Source organism: Fundulus heteroclitus, chromosome 19 (genome assembly GCF_011125445.2).
Source record: "Fundulus heteroclitus isolate FHET01 chromosome 19, MU-UCD_Fhet_4.1, whole genome shotgun sequence".
In the NCBI taxonomy this organism is placed as follows: domain Eukaryota; kingdom Metazoa; phylum Chordata; class Actinopteri; order Cyprinodontiformes; family Fundulidae; genus Fundulus; species Fundulus heteroclitus.
In genome coordinates this window covers 31,859,129-31,877,983 of record NC_046379.1, presented here as the reverse complement: position 1 = coordinate 31,877,983, position 18,855 = coordinate 31,859,129, and the positions used below count along the sequence as shown (strand labels likewise).

Genomic DNA, 18,855 nt, shown 5'->3' with positions numbered 1-18,855 from the left:
CTATTAAAAACAGTGTGATGTTCAATTTTTGAACATGAAGGAAAGACGTGAATGCATTTTATTCAAGCAAAAACATATTTTACAAAGAAAATGTCAGACCCAGAAGACAACCCAGCAAACATTAAAAACAAAGTTTATGCTCATATCTTCTTTTTTTTTTTTTTTTAGAACTTTTTAAAACAGTCTTTATTGTCACGTTTTCCATATTGCATTGTCTCAAAGACCCAAGGCCACATTTTTCAATGTCCTACAAAGGAATACAATGATTATCTATCAGCTAAAGGAAGCTCTCACTCAAATCAAACACAAATCCAAAGCGAAACAGACCAGGTGTGGGTGTGAGATCACTTACTGCTTTTTAAGCTTTTCACTCTCCTAAATGTTCCTATAGTATTAGCAGATCATTTTTCCCACATCAGTTATTTGTAAGCAGCTGATAATCAACATGTGCTGCCTGCAGAACATCAGACACTGGTGTTCTCACTGGTCAGTTGATCAAAGGTCCATTTTGGCAGCAGTGAATGTTAATCTGTTCTTCTAATCTTGGTACACAGAGGAGTCCTGGCTGGGAATCCTCTTCCTTCTGCCTAAAAGTCCAAACTGTTAATCGGGGATCAATAAAACAAAAAACAAACAAACAAAAAAAAACTTAATTTGTTCCGAAAGGTTACAGACCAAGATGGGGGATGGGGCGCCACCCTGCGTGTCGCAACTCAACATCCAGGTTTCTTCCAAACAAATCCGTTACCATTAGCTGCACAAAATCCTGTGATTTTTCTGGTTAAAACATTTTTCTCTGTGGAAGTACAATTTTAATTCTTTAATTAATTTTATTTCTCTTACATTTCCAAATGGAGACTGAAAAGCTGAACTGAGTTTAACTCCTAAATTAAAACCTAGTGGTTTGATGTATGCTAAATCAGGTCCCTGGTTTATCCAATTCTTTGCTGTAAAGATGCTGCTGCTGCTGCAAAGCTTCTTGCTTTGTAAACAGGTGGTTTACAAAGCAAGAAGCTTCCACTGCTTTCTGACATCTGGCTGAAAAACTAAAGTGTTAACTGCTGTTGCATCCCAGGATGGATGTTAGTCGAGCCATGGCAGCTGGTAACCTTAATGTGAAATCAGAACAGAGCTAAGCTGTATCAGCCAGAGCGCCCAGGCAGGAAAAGTCGGACAGGCTGCTGCAGCATACAGTCAGTGGATCTGCACCACGACAACGAACTTTGGGCTGAACATGCTTTACTTAGGAAGAAACAGATTTGATGCTAAATCATTTTAGTAAACAAGTTACACATGTGAAGGCATCAGCTGATATCTGTGACAGAGGAAGGACTTAAAGCTGCTGCAGCCCACCTGCTTTTTATACACCTGCACACACACACACACACACACACAATTTCAGCTTTCATGGCTATAGTTCCTCCTATATATTGGCACATTGATGCTGTGAAATGCAGGCACCCAGCGGTTGTCATGGAGACCCACGTTGCAGCCAGGTGCATCCCTCTGGGCACCATGGCAACACATCCAGTATCCTGGCCCATAGGGCAGAGACTGGCAGTATGGCTTGTGGTGCCAGCGGCAAAGGGACACGTCTCCAGGACAGTAACGCTTTTTGCACTGTTTGCAGGGATCGTCGCGGTAACGAGGGTCTGCTACCCAGAGCGAGTCTGCAGGCCGCACGCCGTAGTTCTCGATGATGAACTTGAAGTAGCTGCAGGTGCACTTGAGTGCAGCGAGGCTCTGCGTTGGCAGCAGCAGTAGCATGTTCACCAGCAGGTGATGGGGGAGCATGAGCAGGTACGACTGTGGCGCCAGCAGCTGCTGCAGCCGCTGGCGCACTTTCAGGAAGTCCTGTGACACTGAAGCACTCCGCCCAAGAGGCACTGTGATAGAGCAAGAAGGAAAACCCACCGTTTTGTTGTCCTTGTTCTTCTCTGGCTGTTGAGAGGTGCTGACAGCGTAAGAAGCGGGAGGAAGCGTCGGCTCCAAGTAAAAGCTTGTTCTGTAATGGGGGGTGCAGAGTTTTGACTCAGCGTTAACAGGAGAAAGAAACAGGAGGCCGGGCAGTGGCTCCTGCTCCACAGGCTGAGGGGGTGCGGTGGGTGTCTTCCCTGAAACCTCCTGAAGCGTCTCAGCGGGGTCAGCTGAAGGTGGTGCAGAGACACCTAAAGGTGCATCTGTGGCAGGAGGCTCCACCCTGACCGCTTGTGAAGAGCGGATTGGTTTCTTGCAGCAGTTCAGAGCTTCTGGTGGCACTGATGCTTCTGACTGCGGTGCAGAGTGGCAGGGGCCGAAGTTCTTCTGCCCTCCAGCTAGAAGGACTCGCCCCACCGTCCTCTTCAGGCTGTTGCTCCTGGAAAGACTGGTCTCAGTGGTCCTCAGACACTCTGACTCCAGCTTGGCCACCATTTCTGAGACCTTGATAATCTCTGGCTCCTCCCCCTCCCTGATGTCCGGCCGGGTGGTTTTAGACAGGGTGATAGTAGTGGAGCTCCTCTGGAGATTTAACAGAGGTTTTAGGTTTGGCTGCAACTCATTGGCTCTATGCTCCAGAAACGCCACCATCTCCACAACTGAAACCTTCTGCTCCTCCTCTGCTGACACTGGAGCCTCCCCACAGCTTCCAACAGTTGACTCAGAATACCTTGACTTTGGTTTGGGTTCACAATGCGGTTTACTCAGATAATGGCTCCTCTGGTCCAGCTGATGGTTCTGGATATTCAAGGACCTGCGGCGCCTCTTGGCAGAGCTGTTTTCATCCCAACTTCCCTTTGCCTTCACAGCACGCAGCTGCCCTGTCAAAGTGCTGCTGTTGGTGCATGCCATCCCTGCTGCATCGCAGCAGCTCAAACAGCTAGCTGAGCTGTGGTCACTGCTGTCGGCCCCATCCGTCCCCCTCCCCTCTGAAGCGAACATAGCGATTTTCTCACGCACATGTCCAGGTCTGATGACAGTCCACACGTTCAGCGCCGGATCAGCATCCTCTGCTGTGGTCCGGCACGTTCCAAGAGGAGAGATGGACCTGCTGGTTGGTGAGGCGAGCTGCTGCACAGTGGTGCTGCAGGGTACCTTCAGATGCAGTGATGCTCCATTGGTACTGTAGCAGAGAGTGTTGGTGGAGATGAAACCTAGAGGAATACGGCTGGTGCTGATGTTCCTCTGATTACTGGACATATTCCTCATCAGCGTCTTCTGCTGGCTCCCAAAAAGAATGTTCCTCTGAGATGATACCTGAACTGGAGTTGCATTCAAATGCAACTCTGAGTGCAGGAGCTTTGGATAGGACCTCAGATGCATGGCTGACCTAAGGGAGGGGGAGGAGAAAATCATCCAATTACAAAAATGATCAAACAAATTTGTTAAAACCTGTTTCACTGTAGTTCTCACGTTAAATTTTACATTCCTGCTGAACTGTTGAGTTGAGGCTATGGCTCTGAAGCCTCCTTTCAAAATCCTCTTTTGGCTCCATGATTTAAACTTGTTCTGTACACTACCACCATCTACTGAAGGGTCTCGACATGGAAAAGCCAACCAACCAATATTACTCATATCTCTGATCTACCTAGGGAGGAAGTAACAAACAGGTTATAATTCCAGAGGAGAGTGAGACGATACGACACAAACTAAAGCATTTACCCACTGCTTCAATGGGTTCATAGTCACCTGGTGACATGGTCATATAGAGCTGTGTGTCGTCTGCATAGTTATGACAACTGATGTTGTTGTTTATGATCTGAGCCAGAGGGAGCCTGTAGATAATGAGTAGGAGGGGACCCAGGATGGACCCTTGGGGAACCCCACATGTGATTTTTTATCTCTGATGTAAAGTTACCTACTAACACAAAAAAAATTCCCTGTCCTTAAAGTAGGATTTAAACCAGTTGAGAGCTGTACCAGAGAGGCCGACCCAGTTCTCCAGGCGTTCTAACAGGAATGGAGTGATCAACAGTATCAAATGCTGCACTGAGGTCCAATAAAACCAGCACGGTGGTTCTTCTATAGTCTGTATTTATATGGATGTCATTAAACACCTTGATAAGGGCGGTCTCTGTACTGTGGTGAGCACGGAAACCTGACTAGAAAACATCAAAGCGGCTGGTCGTTGTTAAGAAGGTGTTTAATTGTTGAAACACAGCTTTTTCAATAATCTTACTGATAAAGGGGAGGTTTGAGATGGGCCTGTAGTTCTGGAGTAATAATTTCTCTAAACTGTTCTTTTTCCAACAGTGGTTTCATAATTGCTGTTTTTTAGACGCTGGGGGAAAACACCTGAGGAACGTGTTAATTACCCGAGTCAAATCAGATACTATGACAGGCAAAACTTTCTTAAAAAAAGCTGTGGGTAAAACATCAAGGCAACAGGAGGAGAAACCTAGCTGCTGAATGATTTCCTCTAAGCTTTTCTAGTTTATTTGGCTGAATTATGACATTTTGTCAAGTTCTAGTTGGAGACAGCTTTGGTACTGAATTAGCAATCATCAGAAAACTTCTGAAGGCATATTTATTTCTCAATATATAAAACTTTTTTGGATCTAGAAATTAACCTTATTAAATGACTTATGGATTGTAATACATTGCCAGAATAATAATTAAAACAATGTTACATTAAAAAGATTTTTATTCCAGTACCCGGTAGTACCGACGAGATTCGGTCGATGCCTATAAAAGTACCGAATTCGGTACCCAGCCCTAAGTTTGATAATAACTGTAATAACTGTGATTTTGTTTTGCTTTTTCAACTTTATATACTAATCTTTGATAGATTGGAAGAAATCACTCCACCTAAAATATATCATATTTTTATGATATATTTCTCCATTTCCTGTCATACATAGGGCTGGACGATAATTCAATAACAATATATATCGATCGATAGACGTATATCGATGATAGAAAAAAGGGTCAATAAAAAGTTAAATAGAATAAGTTTTCCTTCCTTATACATTCTAGCCATGTAGGTTAATATTACAGTCACTATATCCACCCAACCAATCACAAACGCAGACCCAGGAACCTCTGTCACCAAACTCCGCCCCCTTCAAAGAGTTCAGAGAGCATGTGTTCTTTTCTTCTCCTTTTTTTTAAACTTGCAGTTTTGGTAAAAAGTTGGTTGAAGGGTTGAGTTTGAATTCATTGTTTGTGTGTTCTGTATCTATAAATAGGTCGTTAAAAAAACAGCATAAAATGGCCAGAGCTGCACATAAGATATACATTTTGAATTTGTTGATAATAATCACTATCATTTCTATTTTATCGATGTGCTTTTTTTCTATATCGTCCAGCCCTATTCATACAGTTTCAATTTTAGGCTCACTGACTAAGTCTACCCTTCAGACAGACTTTTAAAGATTTAACAGTGATAAAAATGTCTTCTTACTAAGACTACCCATTCTGTGAAAGCTAATCCACTATTCTATTTGCCACACTTTATGTGCAGAATTGCTAAATCCAGAAATTTTAATCAATTGATTTTATTGACATAGGTGATCTGACAAGGACACAAAGTTTCATCTTCAGAAAAAAACTGTTTAAGGCTGAATGAGATGAAAACATTACTGGCACCGTTTCTACAACAACTAATAACAGCCCTCTCTGTTCTACACATTAGCAACCTGAGCCTGCTCCCATCAAATCCATTTGGGGACATTCAGACCTAGTGGTTTGATGGAACTTTCAGAGCTGACTGCAAAGATTTTCCTTCCACCTGTTCTCAAAAATGTATGGTGCGCCTTATATATAATAACTGTACTTGTGATTACTGACTGATTTTAGGTGGTACAATGCGCTCAAAAATCTGTTAAAATGTGTAAGTACGACCTTGGTTAGCAACAAAGCCAGTCCACTCAATGGATATTCGTAGCATTACAGTACAGTGTCACTACCTGATCAGTCCCCTGAGCAGTCTACAAGACTGCCTGACTGTAATGTTGAAACTAGAAAAGCTTTTATGTAAGGCAGCCTGCACCCGGAGTATACACTAACAACAATAAACCTAATAAGTTCATTCAATATAAAAGTTTTGTTTATTTTGGCCTTATGTTAGAAACAGGGAAGTGTAGTCCCACTACTCTGTCCTCCCAACAGAGATGAATAGTTCTCCCTTTCAGGAGAGAGCTGTGCACGCAAAGCGGAGGAATGATATTACACACTAATGTGCCTTATAATCTGATGCGCCTTATGGTCCGAAAAATACGGTAACTTTCCATTACAATCTCAGAATACTGCTGTATGAGCAGCCAGCTTCTGTCTCTTCCCTTATTTACTCATCTTTCTGTCTAGTTTTATTTTTCTGTCTCTATCATGTATCTTTAAACAAGGGTTATATTATGAAGGCTTTTAATTTTTCCTACATTATTGAATGAAAATCTCTTTAAATCTAGATCTGCCAGAGTTCAGAATATTTTTGAGTGTAACTTTATCCAGTGTTTATTTTATTATATTTGAAATATGTTTCTGATCCATTCATGTAGTCTAAAAAAGTATTTTTGCAAGAATAAAGCAGCCATTTGTTTTCATCAAATTTTCATCTGTTTTTAGACTCAGGAAGGTGGATATTTGTTTCCAGCAGACAGACATTTGGTGTTGTGCGACAGTCAGAGTAAACGGTCATCTTGTATTTTTGTAGGACACCTGAAACAAATTCGGTCCTCCAATGCCTCAGCAGCTGTTGATGAAAACACAGATAATACGGATACTGTCCATTTTTATAAAAAGGTGTTGATGGAAAAAGATTTACTGCATTGTTGTTCTGTCTTTATCAAGTATGAAAGCACTGAACTTTTTTATCATGGGTTTTGACTTGAAAAGACTGGTCTTTGATTGAGTTAATGTTTATTTCATAACCTGAAATAAATGTAAGTTATTATACCAGAGTAATGTGCTTTGTAAATTAAATTATGAAATCAAAAGTTTCATCTATACAGGTGCAACCGGTCCTTTTAAAGACTTCATGAGGCCAAAGTGGTCCAATATAGAAATAAGTTTGACACTCCTGCTCAAGGATTACTAAGTCATGCTAATGGAATCAACAAACATTTCAGACTTTATAACTATGATAAATGTACACAGAATAATCTGTCACATAACTTTAATATTAGATTCATGTAGAATAACTATAATTACCTTCAGAGCACATACTGACTGCCCTGTAGTGGTGTTGGAGATGTGATCCAGGTTGATGTAAAAGCTTCTCGGGTCCTAAAGCTTTTTGTCTTCTCCTTTAACTCCCCTAACTTTACACAAGCAGCCTGAACATGAATAACCACCTCCACATAAAGCCTGGAAGAAAAGATATACAAAAACAATTTCTGATTCTTTGATTTCACCATTGACAATCACATAACACTTGGAAGCACCCTCCAGCTAGATAAAATGGTTTTAATGCAGTTCATCCATCCGGTATCAGAGCTAAAGCCTTTTGGATGAGAAACAAAACATCTTCAAGACAGAAGGGGACAGATCCAGTGTCCTTCTAATAAAGCAATTAAGAGTAGTCATGTCCTGGATAACTGGGAATCTACTCCAGAGTTACACTGGACATAACTCACTAAAATGCCTCACCTCCAAAGTAGCCTGGCCAGCCAAACTGACTTATGCTGTATACACAGCGTATCAGTCTGGTAAGGAGCTGGTAGAGCCTGATTTCAAAGGCGTGATCTACAGGGTCAGCGTCACCAGATTAGAACCGATCGGATAATTACGGATGTAATTATTGGATCGGATAATTACGGAAAATTCTGAGCAATGCGCTCTTTTTTTCAATTTGGAGTCCATGAAACACATCATGCCATTGAGCAAACTCTCCAGTGAACAATTTGCCGCTTTTGTCTAGGGTTGTCAAAAGTATCGATACTCAAAAAAGTACCGATACTAAAACGTTGTATCCGGATACGATACTCATTTTAAAAGTAACGATACCACCCCCCCCCCCCCCCCCCTTCGTGCGCGCGACGTAGACCTGCCGACGCTGCGCCCTTCTCTCTCTACCCTTCCCCTCACCGTGACCGCACAATAACAGTAGAGAGCATGGCCAGTGCTGCTGCAGAAGGGCCGAAACAACCAGTTTTGGTGGAAAATGATAGAGGCAAGAGTGCTGTTCGGATGTATTTTGTCTTCGAGCCTGACATGGAAGGAAAACCGAAGGCTGTTAATAGGCCAGTGTGCAAACACTGTTTGAAGGCGGTGGCGACCAAGTCTAGCAGTACGTCAAACTTGGCGAAACATCTGAAGGACCGACACCCTGGCCTTTTCACTGAATTTTGACAGGTTAGTGTCTTTCGTTTCAAACTTACCTATTACTGTTGTTATCGTGGCCGATGGCCCGCATTAATGCTAGGTGTGTTATTATTAGCCGCAGCTAGCAATTCAAGGCTAACGTCACGTTAATGATCATAAACAACGTAAATAGATAAATCAGGCACGTAGTATGCCCATATTACGTTAATTGACACAGTGTCAGTATACATAAGCATAGAGTTAATACGTTTACATAAGTGTTGGTGACTGAAAAGTTATTTTCTCTCTGAATGAATGAAGCAGAGAGAAGTAGACCTGCGTCCAAACACCATGAAACACAGCCGACTCAACCATCTATGTTTGACCAACAACGGAAATATGATGCCAAGTCCCCAGAAGCTATGAAAATAAACAGAGCTGTGGCAGAGTACATATGTATGGAACAGTTTCCTATTTACAATGGGTTCCAACAACTTATTAAGCAGCTAAACAAGGCACGCTCTTCCCTCCCGGAATCACTTTATGTACAGTAAAATCCCAGAGCTGTACAACACTTACAGAGGAACACATTTACAAGCTTGTATTTGTAGCAAAAAATCTGCAAGCAGCAAAGCAAATTCAGGCCAGTGCTACCACCAATGACACCTAAACAGTCATTCATCTAGAGTGCAGAATAGAGAAAAATGCACTTTCTGAACGCTGTGTGATTAAATAATTCTGTGCACTTTTCAGTTTCAGACTTTTTTTGTAACAGGTGCAGCTGCTGAGAATACAGCATTTATTTTTGTTTGTTAACTGGTTTGGCCAGTGTCATTGTTATGCGTGTAAAGCATAGCCAAGGAAGGAACACTTAAGTTATTTTTATTTATTTATTTATTTTAAATCAAGCTTGCTTGATATTGTGCACAGCATACAACCTCAAAATATTGTTGCGTTTATTTATTTGTATTTTATTAATAATAAAAATATTTCTGTAAAATTTTGGCGTCTTTGTTTTTATTCTTGTGGTATTGAAAATGGTATCGAGTATCGAATATTTTCCTGAGTATCGGTATCGAGTTGAAAATTTTAGTATTGTGACAACCCTGCTTTTGTCTAGAAAACAATATGAGAATACATGGTGTACTCACAGCCACTTTCTTAATCTTCCAAGGCACCAAGCAAAAAAATCTCGATGCATCTTGACTGTTCTGGTAGCAGAAAAGCACTGCTGCATTATGGGTAATTCTGCCGCTGAGAGCGACGCATAGTAAAGTCCCGCCCCCCGCGCTGTGATCGGTGCGGTCTGTTTTGGGCAAGAGAGACTGGAGCCTTACCAGACTGATGTACGCTCCATGTAATTCAATCTGGTAGGCCAGGCTACCTCCAAAGGCCTTTATCATTTAGATGATGACAAAAATGCACTAAAGCATGAAATCCCCAGATGTTTCCCCTACCACCATATTAGGGAGGACACTGCAATCCCAGCAGGGTCCTTCGTGTATACATAATCAATCACTGTATCAAGTAAAAATTGAACATTTCAGAAATCTTAAACATGTTTAGTTCAAATTAATTTTTTTTCTTGTACATTTCTACAACTCAATTTTACTGAGACGGATGTTATTTTGACATCCGTCTAAGTAAAGAGACGGATGTCAAGATGTCAGGAGAGATGATACTGGTTTGGAAAAAATCATTTAATTAGAGATTGGTGCCACAGCTGCAGCAGATGCTTCCTGCTCAGATGTTTCAGCACAAAGGACGCACTATTATGGACAGATAATTCACCCCTGCAGAACACGCACTGCACTGTTTAAGATGCTCCCACACTTTTGACACTTTCTATCCTTTTCTTTACGCTTCTTTTTTCCCCTCACCATCACCCTCCATAGCTGACACAACCACACTGGGTATCCATGTGTCAGCAGCGTAGGCTACCATTAGCGGAAGTGAGAGCGATGTGCAAGCCCAACAATCACACCGTACTTGGACAGAATTTAACAAAGCCTCAAAGTAAATAATTTGCCTCAAGGCAAAAAAAAAGGTTTTATCATTTCATTAACAGACACTCAAGTTATTTAAGGAATCGTTTTAGTCCAAAGTCCCATTACTTGTAACTAGGGATGCCAACAAATAATCGACTTAAGATTGTCCATTAATGGTTTATTAGATTATTGTTTGTTCCATCTAATTCACTGATCACTTCCGCTAACAACATTCTTTCAGTGTTGTACCATGGCCACCATCCTGAAGACGGCACCGCAGCTCATTCTAAAGCAGACACAGACCCGTAGCTGTAAAATAAATAGACAAGGTGGAAGCAATAGCCCAGAGACTAACTTTTTAATGATGACATGGATGCAAAATGTTCTTTATGCGGTTTAGTTTTTTAATATAAACACTCAGGCTCCTTAAGATGTCAGCTAAATAGCTTCCCTATTTATCTTTTTTCGGTAACCTAACAGGTTCCAGTTTTGTTACATCTTATAAACATGCCTAAGTTTAATAATGTGAGAAAACCCACATATTTTGTTCAATTAGTATTTAATACAGCTGGCACAATAAATTGTTAAAATCTTTTTTAACAATTTAAAGCTTTTATTGTCATATCTGCACTTCTATCTTCTAGTCTGACGCTGGAATTATTTGTATATCACTGATTCTGATGCTGGAACATGACAACAAATGGTGGAGACATTCCAGCCAACGTGCACACATTGTGTGTACAGATTCATCAGCCTGGCACACTACCTTTAAAGGAGAGAGATTCCCCAGGAGAGATGATAATGTTAGAGCTGCTTACTCTAAGATCCATTACCAGTTGGCATCTATTACTGCCAAAGCTGCGGCTGACTGAAGACAGACTGGTGCCCCAATGACAGCTACCTGGGTCCAGCCTGTGGCACTATGACACAACGGCTTTCACACTCCTACTGTCCAAACAGCCACAGTAACACTGTGCTCTTTACAAACATGCCTCAGTTTTCTCCAGCCAGGCCTATCTGTTGCTCCGTTTTTGCCACGTAGACATGGGCCTGATCAGCTGAATTCTACAGTAAGTTGAAAACCTATAAAATGTATTTATAATGTGAACTTGGAATGATCTGCACTGCTCTGTTTTTAGGCAGTAACCATCTTGAACATGATAAAGCATTCTTGTGCTAGAGGAACAAACAATGACAAATCAGACTCAATGCCTGTTTACACCCATTGCTTATTCTGGAAACAAAAGACGAGACAAGATATGACATAATGATCTTTTTCCTAAAAAAAAATAGAGCACATCACCCCAGTTCTAAAGTCCTTCCATTGGCTCCCTGTATATCAGAGAATAGACTTCAAAATCCTTCTGTTAGTCTATAAACCCCTGAATGGCTTAGCACCTAAATACATCACAGACTTGTTATCAGTGTATCAACCTTCCAGACCACTAAGGTATTCTGGCTCCAGCCTACTCAACATACCTAGAACCAGAACAAAACATGGAGAAACAGCATTTAGTTCTTATGCTCCACTTATCTTGAACAAACTTTGCTAAAAAGTGCTAAAACCCTGAGTTTCTCTGAATCAAGATTAAAAACTGTAGTTTTTAATCTTTTTTAAGTTTGTAGTCCAACTGTTTTTAAAATCATTAGTATTTGCTTTTAGTTTCCATTTTCCCGTGTTTTATTTTGTTTAAATTTTTCTACATTTAATTCCAACTTACTTTTATTCTGTTTTTATTTTCCTATGTTTTAATCATGTAAAGCACTTTGCGTTGACTTGTACTGAAATGTGCTATACATATAAATTAGCCTTGCCTTAGCGACTGAATAGTCCACAGGTGTGTAATTCAATCTTAGTACAATTACAGCTGCTTTGTGACGGTCTCAGAAGTTGGTTAAGAGAATATTGAGGAGAAAACAGCATCATGAAGTCCAAGGAACACACCAGACTGGTCAGGGATAAAGTTGTGGACAAGTTTAAACCAGGCTTAGGCTATAAAAAGATTTCCCAAGCTTTGAACATCTCAGATCACTGTTCAATCAATCATCTGATAATGAAAAGCGTATGGCACAACTGTAAACCTACCAAGACAAGCCGTCCACCCAAACTTTCAGAATGAACAAAGAACACTGACCAGAGATGCAGCCAAGAGGCCCATGGTGACTCTGGATGAACTGCAGAGACCCACAGCTCAGGTGGGGGAAATCTGTCCACAGGACAACTATTAGTCGCGCACTGCACAAATGTGGTCTTTATGGGAGAGAGCCAAGAAGAAAGCCATTGTTAAAAGAAAACCTGAAGTTCTATTAGCAGTTTGCCAGATGCCATGTTGGGGACACAGCAAACATGTGGAAGAAAGTGCTCTGGGGTCTGACGAAACCAAAGTTTAACTTTTTGGCCAAAATGCAAAATCCTCTGTAATAAAGCTCCATCATATATCAGAGCTCTGATTACCCCGTATGTTCCTAACAGAGCACTTCGCTCTAAGACTGCAGGTCTGCTGGTGGTTCCTAGAGTCTCTAAAAGTAGAATGGGAGGCAGATCCTTTAGCCATCAGGCTCTCTCCTGTGGAACCAACTCCCAGTTTTGGTCCGTGAGGCAGACACCCCGTCTACTTTTAAGACTAATCTTAAAACGTTCCTTTTTGACAAAGCTTATAGTTAGAGTGGCTCATGTTACCCTGAGCTACCTCTATAGTTATGCTGCTATAGGCTTAGGCTACTGGAGGACATCAGGGCTTATTTTTCTCACTCTACTGAGTTCTACTGTTCTCCAGTTTTGCATTGTTTTTGTCATTTCAGCTTTTAACTTTTTGTTCTCTCTCCATTTTCTTCATAGTAGGTACACCTGGTCTGGCGTTGTGTTAACTGTGACATCATCCAGGGAAGACCGCTCACCCGCTACTACCATCTAATGTAGAACAGATTACTAGATCAATGTGTGCTTCTGTGCTTGTTGGTCTCTCTTGTGTCTCTGCTCTGTCTTCTGTAACTCCCAGTCGGTCGAGGCAGATGACCGTTCATAATGAGCCCGGTTCTGTTGGAGGTTTTCCTTCCCGTTAATGGGGAGTTTTTCTTTCCACTGTCGCTTCATGCTTGCTCAGTATGAGGGATTGCTGCAAAGCCATGGACAATGCAGACGACTCTCCCTGTGGCTCTACACTTCTCCAGGAGTGAATGCTGCTTGTTAAGACTTTGATGCAATCAACTGGTTTCCTTATATAGGAAATTTTTGACCGAATAAATGGGTCAAAAATCTGACCCAATCTGTATAATATGATTGAATTTGACTTTAGAAAGTGCCTTGAGATGACATGTTTCATGAATTGGTGCTATATAAATAAAATTGAATTGAATTGTCAAAAAAAAATAAAACATATTTAAGTACAGCCCTGGCCATTTTATGCTGTTGCTTAATGACCTATTTTTAAATAAAAAACACTGAATTCAAACTCAACCTTTTATTCAACCAACTTTTTAACCAAAACTATAAGGCTTAAAAAAAGAAATTGGCTATATCTGCACTACTGCTCTTAAATACATATTCATTTGTATACTCCAGTGGTATTTTGGGGCCCCTTCAAACAATTAATCTACTCACTGTTTAATCTCTTGTTAAATGGCTGTATGTTATTTATCCTCAGTGGCTTACCTTACGCCACACCCCCGAGTGGTCACGGAAAATGTCAGACACGGAAGCCTTTTTTTCCAATATAATTAAAATAGAGTTAGCAGAATTGTCTTAATTAGCATCTTTTACAATAGGTATATTTAGTGCTTCTAATTTTAAATGATGTTAGCTTCAAAACACTTAAGTTCACCTTTAAAATCATCTGTGAAGCAGAAATCTAGCCATATTTTCACATTTCTATGCCATTCCATTCTAAGGGGATCTCCTGATGACAGTCGACTACACAAAAAGCAAATAAATGTTGTAGATCTATTTAAATTTAATCTGATTTGATGCATTCATGTGAGTGTAACACATGGAGTAATAGCTGACGATTGTCCTAATCATTTCAGCGTACAGTTCAAAGTGCATTACAGGAAAATCAGCCACAATCAATAAAACACATCATTCAAGAAGCATGTTCTGGAGCTCAACATGCACAAGATGGAGGAAAATGATCATTTCATTTCTTTACATGGCTGGCTATTGAATAATAATAATAATAATAGCATGACCATGTTTAGAACGGTCTCAAAAATTTTAGATTACAATCTAAATTTAATTGTCTCTTCACCTTTGACTCGACCCATGTTTACCTTGAAGCAGATGACGACTGAAAAGTGATAGCAGAACATGTTTATCTGTCATGTTTGATGCTGTTTTCTTGTTAATAGGGAATGGGGGATGGGGATCCGAGACAGACTGACTCAACTTTCTGCATTAAGCTTCTGTTCCCTATTCTTACTAACTCAAGTATTTCAAGGCATACTACAATAAAATGCCACGGAGCTATTTGAAGCTCACATTTGGAAAAGAATCACTTCTTACCACCACCTTTTGTAACTGCCGCATTTTAATGGCAATTTTATTTACAAAAAACAATTCTCAATCATGAACTTACTGTTTGTTAGACTTTTCAGGGGGAAAAAAAAGAAGCACTTATGTAGGTTTACAAAATGATTGAAAGTAGGACAAGTTTGTTGCCAAACGTATCAAATGCACGTATATTTTAGTTTTAGTGAGGTCACGGGCAACAGTGTTCTGGATCAGCTACAGGTGTCTGATGGACTCCGCCTACACAAAATCGAATAATTTATCCGCACAAACAAAAAACGCACTAGGGCTGAGGCAGTTAACTGGATAAATTGTTGAAATAGTCGCCGACTATTCAGTAATCGAACTTAAGTATACAGACTCAAAAACACGCTATTTGCTGAAGGAACAAACCACTCGGAACAGTAATTATGCCGTCAACTGGTTTGTGTAATCTCCTATTAAGCATCTTTTGTTATCTGATTAATCTGTTAATTGAGAAAATACTAAACAGATTACTCAATTAGTAAAATAACCGTTAGTTGAAGCCCTAGTTATATTTAACATTTTTATTTTGAATAAGTTAAGAGTGATAACAAAGATGGTATATAGTAGGGTTGGCAAAAAGTAATTGATGTCTTGATATAATTGATGCGAAAAGAAATGAATCATTCTAAAGATACAGATTTGCTTCAGAAATCTGTATAATCCTTCGCATTCACATCTGCCCAAGTGTTATACCTCTTCCAGCTTCAGCGTAGCGACACTCCTGTCTCCTCCCTGCAGCCGCTCATCTGACCCAAATAATGAGCTGCAGCTGGACGTCAAAGTCTGCTAACATATTCAGAACAGCCAGAAGAAAACATGCGACCCATTGGTTAGCGGCTAGCGTAGCGTCTTTAAATATCCTTATTTAGCGTCAGGTCAATGGTAATGAAGCTAATATTTTTGTTTGCGGAATATGAGATTGCAAAGCTAACCTTTTTGGTTTACTGTACACACCACTGTTTTTTATGTGGCTAATCGAAATTGCTAGCAATGAGTCATGCAGGCTAGTAATTTATGAGCCCTATATAACAAAGAACATAACATTCTGCAATATAAGATAATTTAGATTTAGCGGGCATGCACTCTGTATTTTTTGTTAGGTCTATATCTCAAAATCAAAATTGCTAAAAATTGTTTTAATAGTACTACTGTCTCTGTAATATTCACCATTTATATTTTGGAAGCAGCACAAATTATAAAATTCTATAAATAAAGCAGGAAAACAACGTTAATAGTTTTTTGTGTTTTGGATAGTTGTGTAAATACTGCAATACCTTTGCAAACTAACTCAGGGTGTATTCACACCAGCCAAATTTGGTCTCCTTTTAACAGACCAGAGTTTGTTTGCCCCCTTGGTCCAGACCTTTTGTGCAGGTGTGAATACACTCAATCGAACCCTGGTCCGGACCATAAAAAACCGGACCGAGACCCCCTTTTTGAGGTAATCTTGTTGTTTCAAAGGCCTCTGATGCGGTTCGCCTCTGGTTTGAATACGAAACAGCCTTCATCCGTACCAACTATAGAAAACATATGTCTTTTTGGACTTAACATCACCGTAGTGGTAACGTAGTACTGAAATCATACATCCCAGCGTCTGTTGCTGCTGTTAGCACGATGTGGTCTCCGGCGCCGTTCCAAAATTAGAATTAAACTGTCCCGAAAACTGCAATTAATGAGCTGCTCTTGCCACTTACAGTTATTTATCAGCTGTAACAACAGCACAAATAAGCAAAACTGAGGGGCTGAACGCAGTATTTGCATTGTAATTTTCCTTTATTTCCTGGTCTATGCTACTTCCTTTCTGTCCAACGGGAACAACAATCTTCACACGCATGCTTCTGTTTACAAGTTATAGTTCACTTGCAAAAAGTACAATGCGAAAACAAACCACACTAGACAAAAAAAGTCTGCTTTTGATCTGGTATCAATACACCCTCAATGTTATACAGGGGGAGAAAAAAAAACTCATACTGACCCGTGCCTGGTGCACAGTACATGCTTCCTAATGACATTTAAGCTTACTGCAGAAACTGTTTTAATTAATCAAATCTGTACATTATTAAAGACACGTTAATGACCTGCTTTTGAAACTGTAACCAAGTCTGTTTAGTCTTTCTATGTCCTGGTATATCATAATATCATCATATCAAGGTCATTTTGCTCATATTCAATGTAATTTCAGAGAGCAGTAAAGGGATGCGTCTGAGGTTGTTGTTGTTGTTTTTCATACCCTATTTTTGTTTCCATGTTTATTCAAACCCCGAACTTTCCATGAACCCAAATCAGTTGTCAAGCCTGAATAAGAAGCCTTGTGATGAGTTCCTGAAGCTAGACGCAGGAGCGGACAGCGTCTGATAGACAACTGCTGCGTCTGCAGTCTGACTCTGAGGAAAACAACCGAGGCTGTGCTGGGCCTCTTCATCGCCTCCTCCGCCCCGCTAAGGCCAGGCTTTCCTCAGGTTCCAGAATGTTAACGGCCACATTTCACGGCTTAGAGCCACACGCAGACATACGGTGAACAACGCGTCAGCGGTACGGTTAGCAACCAACTGCTTAAACAAGAAAAGCTAGTTAGCTGCGACTGGCTGAAACTACTGCAACCGCAGCCGAGTGGCTAGCTTTAGGGCTAACCACCGCACAGCAGCGAAGCAGGAAAACACTGTTTAAAATATAGAAACGAGTTACAAAAAAAAGCATTTTTTTCACACAGACTCAAACAATTTAAAGTGTGAAAGTCTCACTAACCTGAAGAAGGCAATGTCCCCGTCTTTGCTTCTGGTGACAAAAAACAAAAATAAGGCTAATAGCTGGCAGGGCAGCTAAACTCCACTGTTCCAGTTTGTTTCTGCGACTGTAAAGCACCGAAGCTGTCAGATAACCGAGGTGCTTTTTAAATTAACAAATATTTTTACTTCCCAAAGCAGCAAGGCTACTAAAACACTCGCCCTTCGTAGCTTTCCACCACTACCGTAAATGAGCAAATACACGTAAACCTGCAGTCGTGCGTCATTACATCACAAATTGAAAAGGAAGCGTGAGGTGAACAAATCCTGGTGTGTGTGTGTGTGTGTGTGTGTGTGTGTGTGTGTGTGTGTGTGTGTGTGTGTGTGTGTGTGTGTGTGTGTGTGTGTGAACTTCTACTGAATCAATACCGACAGGACAGCGTATAACAATTTTAAATACAGTAAGGAAGATTGAACAGGACATCATAAAAAAGAAAGAAAATACAATAGTGTTCATAATGTGAATTCCTAATGTGAAAAAAAAAAAAAAAAAAAAAAAAAAAAAAAATATATATATATATATATATATATATATATATATATATATATATATATATATATATATATATATACAGCTCTACTGTGTACATGACTTAAGGCTGTAGAAAATTGTACAAATTAATTTAAAAAAATTTTGAACAGTGACTTTGACAAATTGACATCGGTTAATGTAATGTTTCATCAGTAATATACATGCATTAACAAAAGTTATTTTTTGCAATCATGCAAAAAATATACCAAATCTAATATCCTTGTATAAAATATGGGATGGATCTGTGACATAATGTGAAATCCAAAGTTGAATGGTTACACCGCCCTTGCTTCTTTAATTGCATCTGACAAATGTTCTGTGAAGAAAACCTCAGCTTGCCTGCACACCTCTGACTCTTTGGTGAGATTCCAGACAACATCGCTGTCATACCGTTTCACAAACCGTATGATGACCAGCATCGTTCTGTTCTCGTCCTTCCTCCCAACTCGGTGAACCACGTCTAGCATATTATCCATTTTCTCAGCCAGTTGTGGTACCACTTTTTACAGAAGCCCGATAACATCCTCCCACAAGTTTTCATTCATCTTTTCCTTCATTCCTTTTATTCTCAGGTTCCAGCGCTGACTGTGGGCCTCCTGATGCTCAACTTTTTGTTTCAGCAAACAGTTTTCTTTTTGCAGCACTGCAGCTTTTGATTTCAGAACGGTCACTTTATCCTTATATTCTTTCACCTCAGCCATGTTGAACTCGAGGGATTTAGCTAGGCTGCAGATCATGGTGCTGTTCTCTCTGATTTTCAGTTTGACATCTTCCAAACCCTTTTCTTTGTTTGTCAGAGGGGGT

The 18,855-nt window shown here is 40.3% G+C and overlaps 1 protein-coding gene across 3 annotated transcripts; it reads right to left on the bottom strand.

Annotated features, from left to right (window-relative positions):
* Positions 1-40: 40 nt before the first annotated feature.
* On the bottom strand, positions 41-17,755 carry fbxo34 (F-box protein 34). 3 transcript variants are annotated; one of them, XM_021307158.2, is made up of 4 exons: positions 17,482-17,755; positions 15,430-15,522; positions 7,126-7,281; positions 41-3,307 (listed from the first exon to the last, which is right to left on the bottom strand). In XM_021307158.2, exon 4 carries the CDS (start codon positions 3,298-3,300, stop codon positions 1,399-1,401), a length of 1,902 nt encoding a protein of 633 aa, XP_021162833.2. In that variant the 5' UTR covers positions 3,301-3,307; positions 7,126-7,281; positions 15,430-15,522; positions 17,482-17,755; the 3' UTR covers positions 41-1,398. The 3 variants fall into 3 exon arrangements, with proteins under 3 accessions (XP_021162833.2, XP_021162834.2, XP_021162832.2); XM_021307159.2 differs by having other exon boundaries at positions 15,430-15,519; XM_021307157.2 differs by lacking the exon at positions 15,430-15,522.
* Between the last annotated feature and the right edge of the window lie 1,100 nt (positions 17,756-18,855).